This window comes from Saxophila tyrrhenica (genome assembly GCF_035928015.1).
Source record: "Saxophila tyrrhenica strain CCFEE 5935 chromosome Unknown scaffold_3, whole genome shotgun sequence".
NCBI lineage: Eukaryota > Fungi > Ascomycota > Dothideomycetes > Mycosphaerellales > Extremaceae > Saxophila > Saxophila tyrrhenica.
In genome coordinates, this window is record NW_027041735.1 from 330,629 (window position 1) to 355,716 (window position 25,088).

At 57.5% G+C, this 25,088-nt stretch overlaps 9 protein-coding genes across 9 annotated transcripts; 6 read left to right on the forward strand and 3 right to left on the reverse strand.

The window, feature by feature from the left end:
* Positions 1-218: 218 nt before the first annotated feature.
* Positions 219-3,266, forward strand: ATG1 (Serine/threonine-protein kinase; the record flags this gene model as incomplete). The annotated part of the gene is made up of 2 exons (XM_064799289.1): positions 219-3,042; positions 3,097-3,266. The coding sequence occupies 2 exons, from the start codon at positions 219-221 to the stop codon at positions 3,264-3,266; spliced, it is 2,994 nt and encodes a 997-aa protein (XP_064662044.1).
* A 1,046-nt stretch (positions 3,267-4,312) lies between these two features.
* On the forward strand, positions 4,313-5,210 carry LTR77_002031 (uncharacterized protein; the record flags this gene model as incomplete). The annotated part of the gene is made up of 3 exons (XM_064799290.1): positions 4,313-4,672; positions 4,740-4,752; positions 4,867-5,210. The coding sequence occupies 3 exons, from the start codon at positions 4,313-4,315 to the stop codon at positions 5,208-5,210; spliced, it is 717 nt and encodes a 238-aa protein (XP_064662045.1).
* A 2,345-nt stretch (positions 5,211-7,555) lies between these two features.
* LTR77_002032 (uncharacterized protein) lies at positions 7,556-8,755 on the forward strand (the record flags this gene model as incomplete). Its single annotated transcript, XM_064799291.1, has 1 exon — positions 7,556-8,755. The coding sequence occupies one exon, from the start codon at positions 7,556-7,558 to the stop codon at positions 8,753-8,755; it is 1,200 nt and encodes a 399-aa protein (XP_064662046.1).
* A 466-nt stretch (positions 8,756-9,221) lies between these two features.
* Positions 9,222-10,019, forward strand: PRE7 (Proteasome subunit beta type-6; the record flags this gene model as incomplete). Its single annotated transcript, XM_064799292.1, has 1 exon — positions 9,222-10,019. One exon carries the CDS (start codon positions 9,222-9,224, stop codon positions 10,017-10,019), a length of 798 nt encoding a protein of 265 aa, XP_064662047.1.
* A 395-nt stretch (positions 10,020-10,414) lies between these two features.
* Positions 10,415-12,541, reverse strand: MDM31 (Mitochondrial distribution and morphology protein 31, mitochondrial precursor; the record flags this gene model as incomplete). Its single annotated transcript, XM_064799293.1, has 1 exon — positions 10,415-12,541. The coding sequence occupies one exon, from the start codon at positions 12,539-12,541 to the stop codon at positions 10,415-10,417; it is 2,127 nt and encodes a 708-aa protein (XP_064662048.1).
* A 273-nt stretch (positions 12,542-12,814) lies between these two features.
* PNO1 (pre-rRNA-processing protein pno1) lies at positions 12,815-13,588 on the forward strand (the record flags this gene model as incomplete). The annotated part of the gene is given in 2 exon segments (XM_064799294.1): positions 12,815-13,226; positions 13,245-13,588. The coding sequence occupies 2 exon segments, from the start codon at positions 12,815-12,817 to the stop codon at positions 13,586-13,588; spliced, it is 756 nt and encodes a 251-aa protein (XP_064662049.1).
* A 134-nt stretch (positions 13,589-13,722) lies between these two features.
* LTR77_002036 (uncharacterized protein) lies at positions 13,723-14,991 on the reverse strand (the record flags this gene model as incomplete). Its single annotated transcript, XM_064799295.1, is given in 2 exon segments — positions 13,723-14,928; positions 14,944-14,991. 2 exon segments carry the CDS (start codon positions 14,989-14,991, stop codon positions 13,723-13,725), a joined length of 1,254 nt encoding a protein of 417 aa, XP_064662050.1.
* A 512-nt stretch (positions 14,992-15,503) lies between these two features.
* LTR77_002037 (uncharacterized protein) lies at positions 15,504-18,311 on the forward strand (the record flags this gene model as incomplete). Its single annotated transcript, XM_064799296.1, has 1 exon — positions 15,504-18,311. One exon carries the CDS (start codon positions 15,504-15,506, stop codon positions 18,309-18,311), a length of 2,808 nt encoding a protein of 935 aa, XP_064662051.1.
* Positions 18,312-19,588: 1,277 nt separating this feature from the next.
* On the reverse strand, positions 19,589-21,391 carry LTR77_002038 (uncharacterized protein; the record flags this gene model as incomplete). The annotated part of the gene is made up of 1 exon (XM_064799297.1): positions 19,589-21,391. The coding sequence occupies one exon, from the start codon at positions 21,389-21,391 to the stop codon at positions 19,589-19,591; it is 1,803 nt and encodes a 600-aa protein (XP_064662052.1).
* Between the last annotated feature and the right edge of the window lie 3,697 nt (positions 21,392-25,088).

A 25,088-nucleotide genomic window follows, 5' to 3' on the forward strand; every position in this document is an offset into this window, starting at 1 on the left:
TCTCTGGAAACGGACATCGCTCCAACATCACCTCACCCGGCCTGCCACTTTCACCGCCCTCCAGGAACCGGACTCGGGAGACAGCCAACACGCCAACGCCAGCCTTGCCGTCTATGCCTGCCACCTTCGCCGCCAGACGTGTTGAAGCAAGCTAGGGGACGTGAGAGAGCGGGGTCACTGACAACCGTCCGATAGACCTATACCCACCCACCGCCATCATGGCCACTCCACGCCCCGCCCCGCCGCCGTCCAGAGCGCCCCGGGCTCCTCAGCCAGACCGCGAGCCCAACGACTTCATCGGAGAGTTCGAGCGAGGCAAAGAGATTGGGAGGGGCAGCTTCGCGAACGTATACATGGCAAAGCACCGCAAGAAGAAGTCATACGCTGCTGTCAAGGTCGTCATCATGGCCAGGGTGAACAGCCGGCTGAAGGTGAATTTGGACTCGGAGATCGCCATCCTTCGCGCCATGGACCACCCGCACGTCGTCGCTCTGTTCGCCACACAAAAGACGCCCATGTACTACTACATCGTCATGGAGTACTGCCAGCTTGCCGACCTCTCCCAATTCACCAAGAAACGGCATCAGATCGCCAACTACCCCGAGACCGCGGACATCTTCAAGAGATATCCCAACCCCGAATATGGCGGCCTCCACGAGGTACTCTGCCGCCACTTCTTCAAGCAGCTCGCTAGCGCCCTGGAGTACCTCCGCCTCTGCCAGTTCGTCCACCGCGACATCAAGCCGCAGAATCTGCTGTTGACCCCGGCTCCCATGGATCTGCGCAGACGCACCGCTGAGGATCTACCGTTGACCGCTAGCAAGGATGCTCTGGATCCAACGGTCGGAGTGCAGAGTCTCCCAATGCTCAAGCTTGCCGACTTCGGCTTTGCTCGTGAACTGTCCAGCGAGCAGATGGCAGAAACGCTCTGTGGCTCACCCCTGTATATGGCCCCTGAAATACTGCGCTATGAGAAGTACGACAACAGGTCAGATCTATGGTCAGCCGGAGTGGTTCTGTACGAAATGCTTGCGGGCAGGGCTCCCTTCCGCGCAGCGAACCACGTCGAACTGCTCAAGAAGATCGAGAAGGCGAACGATGAAATTCCATTTGATCAGAGACTCAGCGTTGGGAGGGATATGAAGGGACTGCTCCGGGGTTTGCTGAAGAAGAAGCCGCTGGATCGCTACAGCTACGCAGACATGATTGAGGACCCTGTGGTGGCCGGAGACATCCCTGGATTGACGCCCGAAGACAAGCCGCTTCTTAGGTACCGAAGCGGACCACCATCGGACCCCACTGGTGTCGGTAAGATGATCGTCGAAGAGGACGCCAACCCCACCGAAGCCCCGGAGCAGGTTGTCCAGCCACGTGAGGCGCAGGAAGGTGCTGCGGGGCCATCTTCTAGGAAGTCTTCTGATCAAGAATCAAAGCAACGGCCGGAGGCTGCCACTCGACGCCAGTCAAGCAGCGGTCAAAGCAAGGAAGCTCTACCCGCCGACATGCAGAGACGCCAGAGCCAGCGTGAGCAGCCAAAGCAGCGTAGACCGAGCATTGTCTCTCACGCCACCGCGCCAGCTCGTCAGGATCTGCTTGCTGGTGCCAATACTTCGCAAGCACCTGCGCCACGGATGGAACGTAGACCCAGCCGGACTTCTCCGCTCGCTGGGCCGCCTATGGTACGCGAGCCTTCCGCGGTGGATACGGATAAGGTGGCGGAAAGGCGGGCTGCGCGGGACGCTCGAGAGCGCACTGCTCAGGACATGGCATTCGAGAAGGAATATGTCATGGTGGAGAAGCGCGCAGTCGAGATCAATGCGTTCGCAGACGAGCTCGAGGCAAAGCGAGGATCTGCGGGTGCAGCCATGGTCAGGCGCGCGACAACACAAGGACAGCCAGCTCCGCTCGCGGGAGTTGAGCCGCCCAGCACTTCTCGTGCGATGCAGGTGGTTTCGACACGCCCACAAGGAGCTCACCAGCGCGGCGCTTCCTTCGAGCGACGATTCGGACCCGGCGCACAATCTGCAACAAACATGCTCTCAAAGGCCTTGAATGCGGCCAATGTACGCCTCTTCGGCGCGCTGGGCACTTCACCACCTTTTGGAATGGGCGCATCACCATCCTCTGGCTACTCTGCTTTCCCTACGTATCCTACTCCACAGGGCGCGCTGTTGTTGACGGAGGGCGGCGATGGCAAAACTCCAACGGACGAGGACACTAAGATTGTCCGCACGATGGAGGACGCAGCTCACCGCAGTGATGTCATCTTCGGCTTCGCAGAGGTCAAATACAGGCAACTGGTCCCGGCAACACCGTCGACAGCGTCTGATGCTCTGGGTATTCAGCAGATCGGTGCTCAGGAGAAGCCTATGACCGCTTCTGGTGAGGACGAAGACAAGGACATGACGAACATTGCGGTTGTTGGTGTCGCCGAGGAAGCGTTGGTCTTGTACGTGAAGACACTCGCCATCCTTGGGAAGACTACCAGCCTGGCAGCCTACTGGTGGAACAAGCAGGGCAATCGTACGGAGCAGGTTGCGTCAGAGCAGCCAGCACGACCAACGTCTGGATCCAGTGCGGAGGTCGGCAAGCGCATGAACAACGTGGTGCAATGGGCAAGAGGACGCTTCAACGAGTGCCTGGAGAAGTCGGAGGTGGTTGCTCGCAGACTGCAGACAGCGCAGAGGGAGCTCCCGGCGGACCATCCTTACCACCCCAACAATCAATCTGCAGCCTCTGATAGCGCCAGCGGCGGCATCACGACGTCCGCCCAGCACATCCGCATCACCAGCGGCGTCACTGCCGAGAAGCTAATGTTCGATCGTGCGGTGGAGATGAGCCGCGCTGCTGCTCTTGCGGAGCTGGTGGGAGAGAACCTCAGCGATTGTGAGCTCGGCTACGTTACGGCGATCATGTTGATGGAGGCGGTGCTGGAGAACGACGACGAGCCGCTCATGCGCAAGCCGAGCGCGAAGAAGGACAAGGCTGCTGATGAGGCGATCACTGGCGTGGAGGATGAGAACCGCCAGAATGTGATCAGGCGTGAGTGACACTTTCTTTTTCGAACGCGAATGTTCGCTAACAGTATAACGCCAGTTATTGACGGAGCGAGAAATCGCCTCTCTGGTCTGCGCAAGAAGATGCACGCTGCTCAGCAGTCTGCAAAGCGATCCTCGCACTCTGGCAGTGGTGGTGCGACTCCGAAGCCAGCGGCCAACACCTCCTCGGCCGCTACACCAGCACTCGCTGGCACTCCGCCTAGATGATTGGAAGCTCGGCGGGCTTCGACTGATTGCAATTGGCTTTTAACATGGCGTTTGTGGATACTCGACGATACGGTACAGGCCAATGTTTTTCCTGCGATATACCGACCGCACGGGCGTTTTCTTGGATTGATTGCATCGGCACGACGACTGCGACGATGACATGTGTGACACGAATACGGCGCTTTTGCAAGAATGACACTGGGACGGAATGGTTGACCTGTGGGAATTGGGCGTTGGTGGGTGCTTTTCTCGGCCAGCATGCAGCACTTGTGGGAGTAGAGGGCATTGGCGCACTGTGGTCTTACTGTGGTCGTTGATACCATCATGACAGCACAGGGATGGTCCTACTACCATGTGCCATCTAGCGCACCGGCGTTCGCAGGCTGGGCAACGAGATACCATTAGCATGAATTCATAGCAGACTGTGGCCCTGTTTTGGCGGAGATGGCCTTTGAATTGAGATTGTCTTAGAACTCGTAGCCTTTCTGGCATCTCCTCATCATTTCCAGCGAGAACTCGCTGCTCTTGGGGGCTTGCTTGGCTGTCTGGAATGCTGATCTAGACCTGCATGCATCGACCCCAAATGAGCTCGCTCGCTTCCAGATCGCATACAGGCTGATCAGAGAAACAGCCCCCGATCCAACCAGCCAGCTAACCAACCAATACCGAGACGATCCCAACTGCCGGATGCACAGCACTAAGCAACCTACAGGGTTCCCTCCATACCCCAGCATCTGGTGGCTGCACTTCCCCGCAACTCTTTCACGACGACCACGGACACCAAGACGATGACTGGGGTCGCCATTGGACACCCAAGAGCGCCTTGCAGGTCAGCCCACGCGGCGAGCAAGCACTTGCATCCGCTCGCGAGATGGAACGACAGCATGCGGCGTCGAGGTGGTGCGGGATGCTTGCAGCGAGAGCTCCAGCCTTCATAATAAGGCACAGTCCAAACCTCCCACGAGAATCGCCTGAGCTCTCCTTCCCCCGTCCCGACGCCCATCCTACCTCTCAGTAAACCCAACAACACCACACCACCGCCCACCATGGCCCCGTCGCCACCCCGCCGCCCCTCCTCAGGCTCCGACGAAATCCACCACCACCCCTCCAACTCCGACGACCTAGGCCTCAAGCAGACGTCGACCATGATGACCATCTCGCCCGAGCTCTTCGAGAAACTCTACCTCACGCCGAAAACCCCGCACGTCGGCGGCAGCAAGTTTGCGAACCCGACGCCGTTGGGGTTCGTGGGGTTCGTCATCTCGACGTTTACGTTTAGTATGGTGTTGATGGGGTGGGGGGGCGCGAGCGGGTTCTATCCCGTGGTGGGGATCTTCTTCTTCGTGGGGCCGTTGTTGTTGACGCTCGCAACGATCTTTGAGTGGATTATGGGGAATTTCTTTTCGGTGAGTGGATATCAAGTGGTTTGGGTGGGTAATTCTAGGGATGGCGTGCTGACTGAGGGTGGTGTAGATGATGGTGATGGGTAAGTTGAGCATCCTTTCCCTCTGGTCAACGGCATTCTACTCCATCTGGAGGTTGCGGAGAACGAACAGGCAGAGTTCAATTTTGCCTAACGACTGACATGGTTGATTCACAGGCCTCTTCGCCGTCTTCTGGCTCTCCTTCGGCATGCTGCAGCTCCCCACCCTCGGCCTCGCAGCCGCCTACTCGCCCTCTGGCAACGACATGGCCCAGGGCGCCGCCAGCGCCGAGTACAACGCCGTCGTCGGCCTGTACCTGATCATCTGGGGCTTCGCGCTGTTCACGTACTTCATCTTCACGCTCAAGACGAACGCCGTGATCGCGCTGATTTTTCTGTTCGTGACGATGGCGTCGTGGGTGTTGGCCGGGGCGTACTTTAAGGTGGCCGCGGGGGATTATACGACGGCCGGGCATTTGCAGACGGTGAGGGTGTCTTTAAGAACGGTATATGGGAAGTGAAAGCTGACGTACGGACAGGCTGGCGGAGCTCTGCTGTTCATTGTGGCGATGCTGGGCTGGTATATGTGCTTTGTCATCATGGCCGCCGAGATGCGATTCGGTGAGTCGCGATTGCTCTGTTTTGCATGACACGGAAGACCATTATAGGCCTGGGGCGATTTCCTCCACGATTGAAAGGTTTGGAGACTGCGGAACTGGGACTTTCGCTTCACATGGAGAGGCGGGAATCGGAAAGACGCCCATTCGACTGGTACTGACGATACATGCAGGCATCAACTTCCCAGTAGGCGATCTCAGTCACTTCTGGCCGGACACCAATGTCAAGTTGAGCGACGAAGAGAAGGGAGAGAAGGCCGCTTGATGGCCACAATGAGAGAGAACCAACATGGTTGTACGGTCTTGGAGACATGATCCATAAGTGAAAGAGTGACGATATACCCATGTGAGAGGCAATAATTACCAGCTGCTGAGCCCAGAAGACTTGTGATGTGTTGATGGAAATGATCATTGACTCAGCCTTTTCATTACTTACTCTGCTATGTATGCTGATCCCAAATGAACCACCAAGAGCCCGTCCTTGTCCGTACTGCAAGGCAATCGGGTGGTCATGCTCGACCTTTGGACTTCATGATCGGCCCTTACCTTGGCTTTGGCGGGCCCTTCGATGGCTGGCGGAAGATTGTACTCGATCGCTTCACTTTTGGCATCCACTCCTTCCTCCAAATCCCTCTTCCTCCGGACCGGGAGTCTGCTCGAAACGCAGGATGGGAGAAGGCGACGACCAGTGGCGTATCTCAAGACCATCAGCATCGCGAGAACCAACGGGATCGTGATCGCCACCGCCGCACCGATTGCCGGGACGAGTTGCTGGAGCACTTCTCCGGGGGATAGAGTGTGGTCGAACATCTTCGCGATCGGCTGGAGGTTGTTGGTGTTTTGCGGAGCTGAGATGAAGGACGGCCATTGTGACTGCTGCGGTCTGATTTATGTGTCTTGCCATCTGGTCGGCCATTGTGGGAGAGAATTGTTTTGTGGAGTGTGTCGAGCAGAACAAAGGGACATCCCATTCGCCTGCTTACAATGCCATTCTGACGGCCTCCCCAGACAATGGCAGTGCTCGATGCTGGGTCGCGGGGCTCGATCGCTGGCCTGAGGGAAGACTCCCATCTGGATTCGCGAGCATGCAGCACGCAGCACCTTCATACGGCACAAGTGTGAAGCCTGAGTGGGAGTGAGGGCATATCGTGCCCCGAATCTCGGCCGTCGGGGCTTAAGGTATATACAATTTCAACAAACCAATGCTCCCCAGAGATTGGTAAAGCACGGGACACACCATTCTGCTAGTGATCACGGCTCAGAACCGCCTTTGGCAACCGCCCAAACGGCATAGAAGAGTTTCTGCGAAAGATTTCCGTTGGTCCAGAGCAAAAGCAGTTTGCAAGTGTCGGGTCACGTCCCAACCGTCCACCTCATTATCTCAGCTGGTACTTCTCGTGCCCCGTCAGTGAAGTGACAACAACCGTTAGGAGTCGCGGAACTGATTGGCGGCGGGCCCCTCGGGGAGTAGAGATTAACCCGCCAGACGTGGTGGGTGAACTCTTTTGCTGCTTTGATTGATCTTTGAGTCATTGTCAATCAATTGGCAAAGGAATGTCTAAGCGCATGAATTGAGTGCCGTGTCGTTGGCATACATAGCTTTTGAGTTGCACCCCTGAGTCGGTCTAGACTACCCCGGAAGCGTGACATCACTTTCGACATTCACCTTACATACATGTAGGATGCGACCTACTGATTGTCACATGCTATCTTTGCCCAACAAGCTCTCCCAAAAATGAATACTTGCAAGTGCTTTCGTTGAACGCGGAAGCGAGCATTCCTCGTTGTCACCATTGCCTCGCTCAGGGCAGCACCCGACATTCCCGAATCGAATCTCCGCGCCTTCCCAAGCGAGGTTCGAGAACGAGAGGCTGGAGCGTGCCCTGTAGAAATGCTTGTCGGGCCTTGACTTCGTGAGCTGCGCCCCCCAGCACGCAGCCGCTCTTCCGTAGAGCTATCTTGTTTCTGGCAAACAGGCACGTGTCACAGCCGTCCTCGCGATTGGTTTGAGGGAACAAAGACACTCCGTGGAGCAGTTCCCAGTTCCAGGTTTTTAGGGTCAGGTAGCAAAGGAGTGCCGTAGCACAAGCGCGCAGTCAGCCGCCGCTCGCCGCTCACCTCATCACAGCCCCCATTTACAGCAGGCAGTCGCGTCCAGGATGAAGAAAAGTCGCGTGCCCTGTCAGATTCTCCCCATCACCACCACGACCCGCGAACACGCGCACCCATGGATTTGAGAGGTAGCAGTCATGAAGTACCACCTTCTCCCTGACACTCAGAAGGGTTCGACTTCGCCCAAATCTCTACGGCGCCGGCTACAGCGACAATACTACGCCCTCCCACAATGGCTACGGAGCCTCCTCCTCCTGGCCGTCACGGTAATAGCCGTCGCCGCTGTCACACGACATGGGCAGAACGAGCGTGACCAGGCGTTCAAATCAGAGCCTACCGACTTCACCACACTTAACGCAGCACACCCAGACGCGCTGTGGCATCCGGATCACATCATTCGCCACCGCAATGGCACTCACATCGACGACCGCTACGTTTTCATGCGGCAGCTGGGCAAAGGCTCGGAGGGTTCGGCGGCGGTGTACCTCGACGTTCCAACCGGGAAGGTTGTAGTCGTGAAGACGTTCCATGGCATCCTTTCGAATGACATTCCTGGACCACTTATTCCAGAATTCGAAGACTTCGGACCGAAGTGGCCAACGGAGATTGAAGCGAGCTTGCTGCTCGGAAACCAAACGGGCGTGGATGGTCCTGCGTATGTGCCCGTCCGGGATTACTTCATTTTGAAAGATGAATCCACAGACTGGCACTGGGCTCTCGTCACACCGTATTCCGAAGCCGGCACTCTGGAAGACCTGGCGCAATCGACAAAGTTCCACGAGCGGACGCCGCAGAAGTTAGATAAGATCTTTCGGTCGGTGTTCGAGGTGGTGCTTCAGAATGTCGGGTCCTTGCACACCCTGGGTTACTGCCACGACGACATCAAGCCGAATAACATGCTCGTCGCCAACACGACGCACTGGCTCCTGGGAGATCTGGGGAACGTCCGGGATCTTGCACACCCCTGGCATTCGACGGGCAAGATCAAGCGGGAGAATCATTGGACAGACTGCAAGATGAATGATGTGAGACGGCTGCTGAAGACTTACATGTACTTCCTGCGAGAAGCCAGTGGTGCTGCATCGGGCTTTGACGGTGCGTTCTGGAAGGAGGAGCAGGCGTGGAGTAGGCTGTATTGGCAGTGGATGCAGCAGCCGTTGGCCGTGAATGGGACTCTCGAGCTGTCGAGGGCGATGAACTCGAGCGAGGAGATGGAGTGGAAGGCCGAGGGTGATGCGGTTGAGGGTGCGTGCCTTCGACGCAAGACGGACATGGAGCTGGTGACCACGACATTGCGGTGGCGGCCAACAGACTTCTGGCCGTTGAGGCAGTGTTGATTCAGTATGTAGATAGGTAATGTGATCACGAACAGAGCATTTGGGGCCTGACCCGTCAAATTCATAACATATACCTCCGCAATACAGATGTGAAGAGCAAGTGGATGAACATGAGAGCGGATGAGGTCGACTTAATAACAAAACCTCCCACGCTTTCGCCCGCGCCAGTCTTCACAAGGTTGGCACGATCTTTACGAAGCAGCGATCCATCGTGGACAGCGAGGATGGTAAGCCGATGTTGTGCCAGCACGTGATGGCATCGGATGTACTTCGGGCTTTCGAACGTGCAAGGCAAGCTTGAGCTTCGTCAGTCCGTTGCCTTCACATATCCATCCATCACTACCACACTGACAACACGCTCACACCTCGACCACATCCACCCACTCCTCTCCACGCAGCGGTCACATCACAACTGACTGATCAACATCCACTCGACCCATCACCACCACCCTCCCACTCGGCCACCATGGCCTCCCTCTTCCAGCAATCCATGCCCTCCACCGGCCCCGGCTACTCCTTCGCCTCCGCACCCACCCACCACTCCTCAAGCGGTCCCCGCCAACACGCCTTCTACCCCTACACCGACAACGGCGGCTCCACCCTCGGCATCAGCGGCGCCACCTTCACCATCCTCGCCGGCGACACGCGCAGCACCTCGGGCTACAACATCAACTCCCGCTACGCACCGAAACTCTTCCGTATCGGCGGCGACGGCCCCGAAAACGAAGGCGCGCGCATTGTCCTCTCCGTCGTCGGCTTCGCGGCGGACGGCAACGCGCTGAAGGAGCGCCTCGACACCATGGTGAAGATGTACCGGTACCAGCACGGGAAAGAAATCAGCGTGCACGCGTGCGCGCAGCGGCTGAGCCACATCCTGTACGGGAAGCGCTTCTTCCCCTACTACGTGACGGCGATTCTGGGGGGGCTGGACGACGAGGGGAAAGGCGCGCTGTACTCGTACGATCCCGTGGGGAGCTACGAGCGGGAGCAGTGCAGGGCGGCGGGGGCGGCGAGCAGCTTGATCATGCCGTTCTTGGATAATCAGGTCAATTTGAAGAACCAGTACGATCCGGCGAGCGGGGAGGGGTTGGAAAAGGTGATGAGGGTGCCGGAGCCGCTGCCGCAGGAGACCGTGGAGCAGTTGGTGCGGGACGCGTTTACGAGTGCGGTGGAGCGGCATATTGAGGTCGGTGATGGGTTGCAGATGATGATCATCACCAAGGAGGGGGTGCAGGAGACGTTCACGCCGCTGAAGAAGGACTGAGTGGGAGATGATCGGGGGAGCAGAGTGCGCAGTGGGCATGGCAATACTTCAACTCGGTGGCGAGCGCGAGATGAAGAACGGTTATTGACGATGAGAGAAGTATGCTGTACAATTATCCAGAGCTGCGCTGCAGACCATGCATGTGCTGCTCGACCTCTACCATTAGCATAGCGTGGCGACCGGCACTTCCAATTAGAGCTTCGTGGCCTTTCAAATCCTTAGGTTCATATGTCCCTTCGTCCTGAGCGCTCCCAAACCACTCCCAAACGCCTTGCTCCTCCCGCAATGTACACAATCAAAGCCGTCCGCCCGCCAGCTTGCCACCTTGTCCCGTCGAGCCCCCTGATCTTTCATCCTGCCCATCCCGCCATTATGCCACAAGTCTCTCTCCCCTCTCACGCCAGCTGCCCCGCAAGCCCGATAAACAACGCCTGCGCAACAACCTGCACCCCCCACCACCCCACCTTCCGCATCCTCCTCTTCCTCGCCCCCTTATCCTCGACATCCCTCGCAATCGCCCCATACACCTCCCTGCTCAAATCATCCAACAACCCACTATCAAAAATCGTCCAGCTGCCGTCGAACTCCGACACCGACTTGACGACCCGGCACTGCACGGGGATGAAGGCGCCGTGGCGGGAGTTGATGTAGGCCACGATGGGCCGGACGAGGGCGTTGTTGACGTAGCTGAGGTCTTTGGTGAAGAGGGGCACGCGGGCGCGGATGGAGGTGAGGGTGCAGTTGATGTCGAGGATGAGGGGGCGGTCGTGCTCGGAGGGTTGGGAGTGGCGGTGGTCGAGCGTTGGTGCGGGTTCAGAGGCTGGGATGGGGCCTTCGCGGCCTTGTTCAAAGGACTGGGTCTGTGGATGGCGCGGCTGGTGCTGGTGGTGCTGGATCGCGGATGCTGTCACGCTGGCTTCTACTCGGTCGTAGAATTCTGACACCGCTTCTGCAGACTTCTTCCACGACTGCGTCCAGATGCCGTCTTCGTCGTTGGGGATCATTACGTCCGCAACAATGTCGACATTGCCTTCGTAAATCCAAGAAAAGGGGCCATCAACGCCTCGGTTGAGGTGATCGATATTCAAGCCATCAATTCGCAGTCGACTGTGCTTCTTCCATTGATTACCTTCTTCGTCTTCCCTGCCGTCCGGGTTGAGTGCCACGCCCGTCTGGCCGTGCACTTGACGAGGATGCACAGTGAAGAGAGACTCGTCAAAGGAGCCGCTCATGTTGTTGGCGCTCATGAAGTCGTAGAACAGCCACTGCTTTCTCAGACGAGGCAGCTCGCAGTTGAAGACGCTGACGGTGAATGGGCGGAACTCGTTGGGCTGATGCACGGTGAGAAGAACGTCGCTCATCTTGAAGTCCTCAATCTCGAAGTCGCCCGTATTATGCTTGTGGCGGTAGCTTTTGGGGTCAACATATTCTTCTGTCCGGCGCACATTCGTGCGGTCAATCACCCCGCGGACACCCAGCACCTCAACGTTGTGCAGCAGGCCTTTGCCGTTGAACCATTTCCTGAACGACAATGTAACGTTCACTGTCTGGATGGTCACGTCAAACTGAGTGTAGTTGCCATCATCCTCAGCATCGACGTTTGGCTCTCTTGCTGCCGCCATGGCTGCTTCTGCCGCTGCGGCAGCAGTTGTGGAAGAGCCCTTGCTGACGCTCCGCTCGCGGTTCGTCTGCTTCCCTGGCCGCCGAGACACGAAAACATTGTTGAAAGTAATGACTCCAGACCTCCATGTGGGGACGATAGCGCTCTCGAAGACAACCTTAATGCCCGAGGACTTCGTCAAGTAGTTGCCCACCCATCCCGCTACCGTCTCTTGCGCAAAGACCGTGTTGATGGCCCAGATTGCAAGCGATACGAACGTTGTGGTACCGATCACAATCCATACCACATGTCCGAGAAACACCCAAGAGGCGAATGCGCCTATCTCATCGAGTGTGTAGGGTCGCACGCTCCGGATGGTGCTCCACTTGAAACGAATCCGCATGCGCTGCCAGAAACCGGTCGCAGCGGAGAGCAGCTCCTCTTTCGACGGTCTGTGGAGGTGCGGCAGGCGGTCTAGAATGCTCTTGTCCGCGCCCTCTGGAGCATGCTGTTGCGCCTGATGTAGATGTTCTGATGTTCCTTTCTGGTCGCGAATGGATTTATCGGTGCTCTGCGAAGGTCGTGGGTGTTCTCTGAGAGGCTTGCGCTCGTTGAATAAGCGCCTTTGGCTCCATATCTGTGGTGTTTCCCGTATGCATCCTCGGCGCCAGACCAGTACGTCGTGCAGGACAGCACTTCGCCGTACTGCTTGCGGTGCTATCGACGGCAGCCCGCCACGCCATAATCTCGTATCCTTGGCTGCAGCATTCTGACTTGTGCTGAAGCCTCTCCCAAAAGTACTCGCTGCGACCGAACGCTGCAGCAGTCCTGACGTAACCGGACGAATGGCAGCCGGCGCATCGAGTCGTGGCGGTAAAGAGTGGAGGTGTCGGAGGCCTATGTTCGCGACATGGCGACTCATGTTACCGCATGGTGATCAACGACCTGTAGGAGGGATGTTGTGGTCGAAGAAGAGAGGGAGGTTGGAGTTGGATGATGGCACGTGAAAGACTTCCAAGCTGGATTCTTGCTTCTGGAAGATCGACGCCATCGGACGGCCGGACGGGACGGCTATCTCCGAACAGGCCACCGAAATCTTGCCGCTGGCCTTCTTTTTGCGAACAAACTCGTAGTCCGCAGATATCGTGTGACAGAAAGCTACGACACCACCTAAGTCTCGACTACTTCATCAACCATGCCGGCACCGACCGCTCTCCAACGAGCACCGGAAGAACTCGCCATCGAAGAGACAGTCCACGATGCGCCGCAGACCGCTGTAGAGGAGGATGTTCTCACCACAACCGCTCCACCCACTCAACCATCAGAAGAAGAGACACCCCTAGACACAGCCATGGAAGTGGAAACCTCCGAAACCGAACCTTCCTTCCTCTTCACCCCCGAAAAAGCCACCAAAGCCGCCCACCGCGTGGAAGAGCGCAAAGTCCGCATCCCACCCCACCGCATGACGCCCCTCAAATCCTCCTGGCCCAAGATCTACCCTCCCTTAGTGGAGCACCTGGGCCTCCAAGTCCGCATGAACCTGGCCAAGAAGAGCGTCGAGCTGCGCACGTCTCCGCATACCACTTCCACCGACTCGCTGCAGAAAGGTGCGGATTTCATCACAGCCTTCACGCTCGGATTCGACCTCGATGACGCTATCGCGCTGCTGCGGTTGGACGATCTGTATATCCAGAGTTTCGAGATCAAGGACGTGAAGACGCTGAATGGGGAGCACCTGTCGCGAGCGGTGGGGCGGATAGCGGGTAAAGATGGCAAGACGAAGTTTGCGATTGAAAATGCTTCGCGGACGAGGATAGTGCTGGCGGACCAGAAGGTGCATATTCTTGGCGGATTCAAGAATATCCATGTTGCGAGGGAGGCAGTGGTGAGTTTGATCTTGGGAGCGCCGCCTGGGAAGGTGTACGGCAATCTCAAGACTGTGGGGGCGAGGATGAAGGAGAGGTTCTGAACGATCAAAAGTATGGGAGATGATTTAGCGTGGCGTTCTGGCGTATGGAGGGCAAATACGAACGACTGAGGACCTCGCTCACGACGAGACGAAATATTCTATAGATCGGACTGCGAAACTCCAAGCTTCCTCCTTCACCACCTGCCGACATCTCTCCCTCGATAAAAGCCCTCCATCTCCGCCTTCTGCTGCTGCCACATACCCTTCAGCGTAGGATCATGGCTGGGATCTCCATCCCAGTACTTCGCGTGGAAACTCCTCGCGCCACCCCGCCAGTCCTTCTCCATCGGCCAATTCACGTTCCACCCATACCACAGCGGCTTCCACGGCATATTCCCATCCCGTCTGTGCGCGTAGTTGAGCAGATTCTGCTCAGGAAACCCCGGATCAAATCGCCCCGGCAACTTCAGCAGCGAGATGTAGTAGTCGAACAACGCATTCGAAGGGGTGAAAACAAAGAATCCGCAATTCAAATAGCTCAGATCCGTCACAGGCGGATACGCGTGGTCGTAACCCCAGTAATCGCCATGCGTCGCGAACATGTACGTCCGCGGCAACGGCGCCTCGTCGTCTTTGATCTGCTCCTGGTTCGGCAGCGTCGCCTGCATCAGCGTCGCCTCATCGAAGAACACCCCGTCCAGGCTCTTCGTGACCAGCGTGTCGGCGTCGATGAAAGCGATCTTATGGTACTCCGTCAACTGGAACAGCCGCAGCTTCGCGAGCACGTCCGCCCATCGCTCGACCGCCGCGTGCACCCATTCCGCCTGCAGCTTCTCGACCAGCACGATGGTGGCGCCGTCGCGTTTGAGCCTGTCGCGCTTGCGCTTGCTGACGTCGCGGGTGCAGAGGACGAGGAAGGGGATACTGGCGTTGGTGCCGGCGGAACGGGAGTGCAGGAGCTGGTAGGCGAGCACGCGGGTGCCGAGGAAATATCCATCGTCCGCGTCGTCTACTGCAGCGGATTCCTCGTCGGTGGGTTTGCCATCCGGGTTGGCGTTGGCGGCGAGGAAGGTGGCGAAGGCGACTTTGGGGGTGTTGGGGCCGAAGTGGGCGGAGGGGGAGTGCGATTTGCGGGTGGTGGGCAGCCAGGGGCGGGAGGAGTGGGAGGAGGATTGGAAGGTCAGGGTGAGGAGGGCGGAGGCGAGGAAGAGGAAGATGTAGAGGCTGACGGTCTTGGGATTGGAGATCATGGTGGCATCTTGGGAAGGGAAGCAGATAGGCGGTTGGAAAAAGTGAAAGGTGGACGCGAAGGAGGCCGCATTCCTGCTGGCTTGGGCGCGATGCAAGGACTCGTGTGTAGATTTGAACGGCTTGAATGGATAACTTATTCTTGATGCGGACTATTGCCAACTTACGGTAGTTGTTACCTTTCGTACAATCTCTGCGGTCCAAAATTTGCTCATGTTGAGGAGTGGTATAAGGTAGCAGGCGGTCGTTCCGCTGGAGGGTCGGTGTTGGTCGTTCAACGTTAAGGGCGGAAGGATAGACGACTTGACTGTTTGGGCGTCTGCGAGGATCTCGTCAAGTCAATGATGTCTGATATGGATGCATCGTGAATGTTGCGGCGAGCTGGGATCGAGAGCGTGGTGATGGTGAAGGTGGACTTGGTTCTGGCTTGACGCTGTGTACCGCGACCCGCAACGACTTCACCTCATCTCCCGACCTGCTTCAACATCTTGCGCGCTACTCATGCCACCCATAAGCGACGCATATCTGGTCATCGACCTATCGCGCTTGTGAATTGAAAAGAGGTTGGTGTTGGCGTAGAAAGAAGAGATCCGTCCCGCTTCCAACGCCCCCTCCACCAATCACTCGCTACGGGCAGCCGCTCGCTTGACGGAGAGCATACGCCAACATCGACTACGGCAAGTCAGTCTGGACAACTCAGCTGTGGACCACATGTCCCGCCCGGATCATGCCCTCGTCTCCTTCCCGCGAGGACGAGCAGCCGCGGCGCCGTCGCAAGGAGCCCAAGGACGAGCGCGGCTCGACGTCGTCTAAAGAGCACAAGCACCGCACACAGCACAAATCGAGCTCCGGCAAGACGTACAAGCGACGATCGAGGAGCAGAGAGAGGGACAGAGACTTGCCCAAGGTCTCAACCTCAGAGCGCGGTTCCATGTCGAGGAAGGTGAGCGGGGTGGTGCCAGAGATGGACCGTATCCCCAGCGGTGAGGACCGGCCGAAGACGTCGTACCCGAGCTTCAGCAAGGCGCACAGTCGCGAGGCTGTCAACAGCAGAGAGGATGTGTACAGAACCAAGGGCGCACCGTACACGCCCGAAGCGACGGAGCTGGGCCAGGAGAAGAGCAAGGAAAAGAAGCAGAGAAGGAGGTCGATGCCGAGTGAGAGCGCTGCGCCAGGACGAGCACCGCCAAGTCCGCCTCTCACAGCAAATACTGCGGACTTCAAGAGGCCGAGGAGCGGTTCTAGCATGCGGAAGACGGCGGAGGATGCTAAGTCGGACCTCGAGAGCGGCAGGAAGAGCACTGACGGTGCACCCCGAAGCTCAGCACGCCAGGCCTCGAAGTCCACCTCGAGCTTACGGAAAGAGGCCCGTCTCCCTCAGTCGGACATCTCGAGTATGCCAGGCTCTTTCCCGGAAGATGAGCGCAGGTCGACGCCCACCAGCGGCTTCCAACGTACTGCCTCCACTTCATCGTCTCAGCCAGGCTCCACCCTTACACAAGATACGCAAGGAACCGGAACAGACTCTGATGCGACTTCAGTGGCACCAGAGCGCAAGGGTGCTCCGCGGCAAGCAGATGGCACACCTCCGCAAGACCATTCTCCATCCTCTACTACCGACTCGCAACCAAAAACTCCCATCGCCCAGGAACAACCTTACCCTTTTCGCACCAGAACACCCATCGATGTCGCCAGCGCGAATGCATATACACCTCAAGTCTCTTTCAACGTCAATCCAAAGACGCCAGTGACAGCTGTGCCACCTCCTCCCCCGCCTCCGCCTCCGCCTCTCGTCACAGGGTCTCAGCCGGCCCCGAGAGTAGATTATCTGCTCAAGAACGGCGGGCTATCCTCCATGGTCCCGAGGAGACTGGTCCACACAGCACCCGTCGTGCAGCAGTACGCCATGTACCAATCTCCGTCTGTCACGCAGAATGCGCCCATCGAGGAGTACGCGAAGATCTTTACTCCAGTACACAAGCGTCTGGACGACTATCTGCATGTTCTCCGGCACAATGGCTCACTCGCAGTCGCAACTGGATATAAGTCGGTGGCGAGACGGCTACTGGACAAACTGTCTCAAGTCTTCGCGCGTGACATCTCATCCCAACGCTGCGACTGCGTGATCTGCAAGACGTCACCTCAGCCGGCGCTCTCTGATGAGGAGGACAGCGGCTTCAGCTGGGGTGAGATCTTGGAGTTCGTGTCTGGGAGAAGAGAGCTGCCACAGTGGCCGCCTTTCACCATCACACCCGATGACAATGGGCTTGGAATCAAGGGAGCTACTCACAAGCCTATGCAGAAACTGGACATTGACGTGCCCGAAGAGTACAAGGACCACTACATCCGCCAGAACCAGAAGACGAAGAAGGCGGTGCAGAGCTGGCTGTCGCAGCAGCCAGAGTTTCCATCCAGCCCGCCAGAGGACGCTGATGAAGATACGCTGATGTTCGCCATGATGACCAAGCTCGACGCTCCGCAGCGCAACATATTCATTGCATTGATGCATGGCCAGAACGATGTTCCGACGAGTCGAGCACCCACTCCAGCGGAGCGGCCATCGACTTCATCTGATGCGTTGAGGCGAGCTCGCAAAGCGCTGCAGCGGCTGTATCGGTTGGACAAACCACCCCGAGATTGCGAGAGTGCAATGTATTTGCTTAATAACCCACCTCTGCATGGTATGCTCGCCACGCTGGCTGAAGTGAACGAGTCCGAGTGGGAGATTCTCATCTCAGGCCGCTTCGACGGCTTCCTCTGGTCTGGTGCCGAAGCTCCCTTCCCACCATCTGTCTCTGCCTACAACTCCCCTATCGCCTCTCGCGGACCGTCTCGAGGGCCGAATGCTCCGCCATTCTCTCGCAACACCACACCCTTCAGCGGTATGAGTGGTTTCCAGCCATCTCGTGGCTCTACCCCATTCAGTCCACTCCGCAACGCCATGTCACCGGACGGAACACCACAGCAGAACTATCCACCGCCACAGTCGGTCTTCCCCTCGCGTGGACCAACACCAGCAATGCCCGGCATGTCCGTCTCCGGCGTCACCGCCCCACCGCCGGTGCAGATGGACGAAGACACTGAGATTGCTGTGCTCGCTGAAGTAGAGCGTAATCTCTTCAACGACATGGAACGCTTCGAAGACGCCTTCGAGATCCTGCACTCTCGTGCCGAGCTAGTACGACAGCTTCTTCGTGAACGCAGCGCCGGCCTATCAATGCAAGCTCAATCCCGCCGCGGCTCGGAGGCCTCGGCTATCGGTGTGCGGCTGGACACTCCTGCATCTGGCGTAACAGACTTCGAGGACGAGACAGATGATGATGGATTGGCGGATATGGCGAGTTTGGCTCCCGACGACAGCGCGAGTCAGATCTCGACAAGTCGTAGGCACAGGAAGAGGCACGAGCGGCGCACACCAGCTCCCGTTGCGGAAGAAGACGAGAGCACGTTTGAGGAGCACATCGCTGGACCTACGCCGCCACCGGTCGCGACGACGCCGGGGCGGCATTGGGGCGGGCGGAGGTCGAAGCATTGATGGATGAAGGGATTGTCCAAGATCGGCTCATACGAGAAGATGAAGCATGGCTCAGCGGGATGACATAGCATAAGGGCGGCATAGCGTACTGGCGTTTTTGGGCAACGGTGAGGACGAATCACGGCCAAAGAATCTCAGTCAACGAAAGAAGAAGCGAAAAAGAAACGACGATGAAAATTAGAACGAAAAACGAGTATGATACCACGACGACGCTTCGACGATTGAGACGGCTGGCTGGCTGCATGTTCGTCTAGGACAGATAGAATCTTACAATGTCATCGGAACGGCGAAGCCGGTGGTGAGCAAGGCTTGGTGCACTATTTATCTTCCTCCTTCTTGTCCCCCTCCGGGTTCCTGCATGTTCCTTGCAGCATCGGTCCGACTTCGAATCCTACTACCTACAGTACCGTGTGGAGGATTAGGTTCTGACACCTGCAGCAAAGCGAAACGAGCAAAGTTCTTCTCTGCATGGGCGTGAAACTTTCGGTGACGTGTGTTCCTGCAGGACGCATACGAAGCGTTTTTTGTTCCTGCATGATGCATGAAAAGGCCCGACGAGTGATGCAGGATGGAGCAGGTCTGTGACCCACGTGGGTGCTGATGATAGCCCGAGGCTGCAGAGGAGCAGGTTTGAGGAAGCGAGGGGATTGACCTGACAGAGGCAGAGGCGTGGGGAGACACGATCGGGACAGTTTATGATGGAATGCCGAATACAACGGCGTACAATATACTACAGCTACACAGACAGCCACACCTCCTGGTAGTAGAACGTCGCGCCCAGCGCTCAGCCCTCTTCTCCTTCCCCTCCTCCCTCCTCGTCGTCCACCATGTACAGATTGCATAGCGGGATACACACACAAAGACAAAGGAAAGGTAATATAGTACAAGTCGAAGCCATAAAACCCAACAAGCAGCAGACTCCAACACAGCGTCCTGAATTCCTTTCCTCTCCCGAGCAATCTTGCAAAAAGCACAATAGTGTGTGGCAAATTAGTACAGCGAATGTGAAGAAAAAAGCGGGGCGCGATGGTCGGCGGCGGCGGCAGCAGCAGCAGAACGTGCTGTTGCGTGGCCACTCTCCTCCCCTCGTCCCCAGGTTGGACTCTCTTGCGACGGTCCGGAGAATTTTTGGTCTGTTCCCATTTGGACTGACTGCCCCATCTCTATGATAGCTCGGTCCCCAGCGCGTGACGGCATTACGGTTCGTTTCGGCGTCCACATCTCAGATGATGTAGATGATAAGTGATGTTTGCAGGAGATACGTCGGTCAAAGCCGTTCACGCTTCCCGCTTCCGCTTCTTCTGCGCCGGCCTCTGGTCGGACATCTGGCTGGATGTGTCCGAGTAGGCGACGCTGCTGCCGCTGGAGCTGCCGACCTGAGCGGTGACGTCGAAGAGCATGGCGCCGAGCTCACCGGCGTCAGGGCTAACACGGTGCTGAGGAGCGGGTGGTGGAGGCGGGAACTGCTGCTGTTCGCTCTTGGGCCTGATCAAGCTGCCGGCTTCGCCACCGTTGACCGACTCGATAGGAGGCTGGTGCATTTGGTGCTCGGTTGGTTGGGTGAGGACGCCCATGACCATCGTGCCGGCGCCATGGGTGCGCTGATGCTGGCTGAGGTTATCGGAGCGAGAGAACTTCTTGCCGCAGTCGGTGCACTCGAAGGGCTTGTCGTGGGTGTGCAGTGACCGGTAGTGGCGCTTGAGGTGCTCCTGGCGGCGGAAGCGACGACTGCAGAGGGTGCAGACGAAAGTCTTGGACGGGTCGTCGGTGAGGGACTGCTTGCGTCCACGGCGAGAGACGCTGCCAGATTGCGCTGGTGTTGTCGCGTTAGACTCGGTGGGCTCGGAGGCGGAGCTCGGGGGGCCCTCGGTGTTGTTGGATGACTCCTGCTCATTGGCGGCCTGGGTAGCGTGAGTGGATGCCTCAAACGCCCTCTTGGTCTTGCGCTTCTTGGGCACGTCTTCGGCGAGATCGGGGAGAGACATGTCGGAAGCTGAGGGGGAGGAGAAGCTATTGAAGCCAAATTCGTCCTCGTCGCTGAAGCTTGATTCGCTGAAGAAGCCGTCGTCCTCGACCAGGCCGATGGAAGTTAGCTCGTCCAGCTTCTGGCGCTTGTTGCCATGGTAATACACGGTGTCAACAGCGCCAGTGAAGGGAATGACAGCCCCGAATTCCTCATCGTCAAGTTCGAAGATCGGCTCAAAGCTTGGCAGCCCGCCGAGGTTCGAAAGCTCGTCGGGCGTCACAATCGTCACTTGCTCCGGGTGCGAGTCCGCCTTGAATATTGCGTGTTGCTCTTCCCGCTCGTTGTTGAATGAGGGCATTGGGAGATCAGATTGGTTGCCGACTGTCAAATTCCGCGGGTCGCAAACATCCTGCTCGGATGCGACGGACCGTGGGACTGGCGATGGAGAAGGCGAGATCGTCTGACCCATGCCCGCGGCGAGGTGATACGAATGATCGTGGGAGATATTCGAGTTTGGGTGCAAGAACACTGGCGTCATCGGCGGCGAGCCTGGTCGTGTCCAGTCACCGTTCGCAAGAACCTCCGAGTAGACATCTTCCTCGCATCCCTGCTTGACTGCCTGGAACATACCAGGCATTGGCCTCGGGAAGAACATTCCACTGACCGGCGTTGGGACGACGTCTGCCGTCGAAGGCGGGCTGTCAACCGAGCTGAACGAGCCAGAGGCAGAGAGTGTTGGCGTAGCTGGGAAGTAGTTTGGGCACTCGGTGTTGAGCGGCATCAGGCCATGCGGGCCCTGGTGCATCATGATGCTTGGCTTGTGGTGTTGGGCACGCGGAGATGCTGCTGGAGTGAGCATCGGGTGGGCGATGTATTGCATCGGTGGCTGCTGGTACTGCATGTGAGCACCTGCCGAGTGGGGTCGCTGGTACATTGGCTGGTGGTATGCCATCATGTGCTCGGGGCTGGATGGAAGCATAGGCATCGGCAGACCGTGGGAATGCGGGTGCGGTGTGAAGTGACCGTGCTGTCGGGTCTCTGGGCTCGGATCGGGATTGTAGTAGAAGAACGGTGATTGGGCCATGGGCGGCGTGGTTTGTGCAGAGTAGTCCATTGTGCGGTTGTATCGTCTGCATTCGTACGTTCAGCTGCCATTGCTTTCCCTCCGCGCGAGTACTTTCTACTAACCTATTGACACAGGCTCTTGTCTGGTGTTAGATCAATCGCAACATTAACGTCTTGCGGATCGAATTAGATTGGTATTCCTGGTTGACACGTTGTACAAGTTGTTGTATGGAGGATCGAGATCGTCCGAATGAATGACTGTTGTGGATGGTGTATGCGTGTGGTCGACGTCGACGTTGCGTCGGTTGTTAGTGGTACAGTTCAGATGTGTCGAAGGTATCCAAAGGAATGTGGGCGGTACGTTCGAGACGATTGCACGAATGCACGGATCGAAGAGGTACCCAGAGGAAATAAAGGAACAAGATGAGATGACGATGAAAAAAGAGCGCACACGAAGAGAGTCAGGTTGATAAACCCTGGACGATGGTGGACTGAACGAATGGACGGGGACGAGGAAGCATAAAGAACTGATCGGCGGGCTGACGGCGGCGAACACAGGCCCAAGTGGGAATAGCCAGGCACAAAAGTTAGTGCCAGAGTAGTGCATGCGCGATTCAAAGTAGCTCCCGGGGGCAGTCGGCACGTCTGCTGAGAGGCGCTGAAGCCAGCCTGTGCGCCCAAGAAACCCGACCACTCCCAGCAGAGGAGTCCTGCAGGTACGGCGACCCCAGCACGCACGCTAATGCGGAACCTTCTCACGCCCTTCTGGCGCTGATAGGTGGGCCTTCCACGAGGCAGGCCTGACTTGGTGTCTGCGGCCAGAAGTCGGCGGGCGCGTTCTCGCCTGCTGCGCCATCCCATCCAATGCACGCTGTTATTAACGGGCCAGCAATTGATTAAGAACGTCCTCGGAGGTAGCGTCGGTTCGTCAACGCAGGCTTGTATTCGCCTGGGTAAACGCACCGCACAACAGTGGGCGAAAAGCCGCTGCAACAATCACATGCCGCGAAGTGCAAATGCAAACGACGTCTGGTCGCGCAGTGGCGGCCAGTCGAGCAGCGTGACGCGGGCTGCTGGACAGTGATTGATCGATCTGTCTCGTGTGTGCTGTGCGACTTGCATTCTTTTTCATCGGCCACTCAGTCGTCAACCATTGACGGTGACTCGAATGTGTCATTGTGCTTGCCAGGACTATCGCCTCACACATGGCTCTGCGAGAAGCTGAGCTCTGCGGTCTCTTTGGCTAGACGAACGCCACGGCAAGCCTATCGATACCCAATCGTCAACCCTCGCGGCGTTGTCGATGTGACCAACCGCAGCTGGACGCGAGATGCCCTCACAGGATTCGCTGCCGACAAGACCGTCTGCAAGAAGAGATGTTGCTGTACTTCTTCCAACGGCGCTTCTTCTTTGACACCATCACGTTGGACAGCGGCTCTCGTCAGCACCAACTACATCGCGTTGCACATGCTCGCAGCTCACCACAGCGTCTCTCAGCTGGACGAACGGGTCGAGTCAGCGTTGCGAAAGCGTGCCGACGCGTTGCTGCTGCTTTCTCCGCCGGTACCTTTCCCTTGTGCCTCCGGCAGAGAGGCTGCAGATGTCATGAAACACCAGCAGGGCCCGAACTAGCGCAGGAACATTCGGGCCTGCATTGGAAGGGTGGGACCAACGAGGAACACCCGGCGAATAAACGTAGACGGCGATCCCCCGGCTCTGCCAGCCTCCTCCGCCAAGGCACCACCGACCCTCTGCCCCGCCTGTGTTTCAGCCTGCGACTCAGCAGTTTTCTTCTCGAACACATCTTCTTCGCTTCTCCGCCCGCAAACACGGGAGGATGGGGGGTCGGCAAGGTGGGTTTGTCTGCGACCCGAGCAGCTGGTCGTTTGAGATGCTGCATATCTTCTCTGCGTGCTGTCTCGCTACCACCGTCGACCCTTGTGTACCGTGTTGCAGGATGGCACGTCGTAATTTGCCACGACACCACGTTGTCTTGCTGGGACCGACCTGGCAGAAGTCGTGGGCGACGTGGTGTGCTATTTTCATCATCAGCTACACGCACCGCAGAAATGGCGCTTATGCACGATTGCATCGCGGCCAGCTGCCCTCTCACGGCCACACTTTTGTCAACAAACTACCAGATAGGACAATCGCTTCCGCAAGCAGTAACGGCGACGTAACCTCGAGTCGCCCGTCAGCTACTGCAGGAACGCTGCAGGACGCATGCGTAGGTGCAATCTCCTCTGTGCATAAGGGCGTTTCGGTCAGACTTCAGGTCGTCTTTCACATGCAAGCTACTTCATCCGCAGGTACCATATACTTCTGCAACGTCTTCGTGATCGCTTGCGTCGGTCGCGATTCATATCACACACTATAGACGGCGTTGTCAGATCCTGCCGGGCTCGACTGGCTCGCCCGCGGCTCCACCTCGTTCAGGCTGATTCGTGTGCACTCTATCTCGATTGTCCGGCTTTACAACATCCCCAACATTCTGGACTCGAGGCTCGAACCCTCGCGATGCCAACAGCTCGTGTGCCGATGTTGGCCGCGCGGGGAGGTGATCCGAACCCCATCGCCTGAGAGCTAGACGAGATTGAGATGGTCAGAACTGCTGGACTTGCTGGTGGCTTGAAGTAGAGACTTTCGGCACCTGCCAGCCGGGCCTTCTCAAGCTTCGACAGTTCGCCCGCCGCTCTGGACGCGGGTCGCGGGTTACAATTTCCCGGCCCTGCCAGATTCGTGCTGAGATCGTTGGGACGACGGCCAAGTTCCACCATGGCAAACGGGCTCGAGACATTGTCGCAGTTCGGCAGTTGTGTTGAACGAGCTGCTCGCGAGATTCCTCATGCGGACGTCTTGTTGTCAAGTTGTCCGGACACTGTCATGTCTGCGCAGGTCTCGGTGGTATTTGATGCCCGCTGTTGCTGCCTCAAACTTAACCCACGCGTACCACTCTCCACCTGTGCCAGAGTTGAGGCCGAGGCAGGCGAAAGACTCGTGATGCTGACCCTCCTGGAATGGTCTCGGACACATCACCAAACTCACCAACAAATCTTACCTAACTGGACCATCTGGTTGAGGCCCGGTGGCGAGACGGAGAGAAGGGTACACGAACTGCTGGTCTCTTATCAACAGCATGCTTCTTATCAAGCGGGGAAGCGTGAGCGTGAAGAAGTGAAGCCTGGGAAGATTCGGGCCGGTTTGGAAACATACCAAACTTGGTCTGGAGAAGGCGTTGTTGTAGCCGACCATCAGGCGAACAGGCGCCGCAACCGCCAGGTAGGGAAGAAGTCGGGTTGGAGACAAAGACTTGTGGTTGATACATTACGTGTATGGACGTATTTGCTGTGGGATACCGGGTTGTGGATCATTTGAATGCAGGCACCAAATCCCTCAACCGTGGATCTGCATCGTTCTGTATAGCCGAAGCAGAGTTCAAGACAACGCAAACGCTCGCGGTGCCGGGTAGTCAGAGTTTCGTTTCAGCAAACTCTCCAGCCCTCTGGCCCGACGGACGCGTAAAGTGGTTTCGAGGACGGCAGCTGTAAGGTTCCAGATTTTGTGCAGCGACGCCCACGTGCGATCCCAAATACCTGGTGAACACCATCCCTTGCTTCGGTTCAGACGACCAAGGTGTCGGGTTTTGGCTCAGTTGAGCAAAGGGTTTGAATACTTGGCATGAGTTAGGACTGTCCATGATTTTCAGCAACAATGCTGGCACGTTGCAGCCGTACGGCACACGAGAT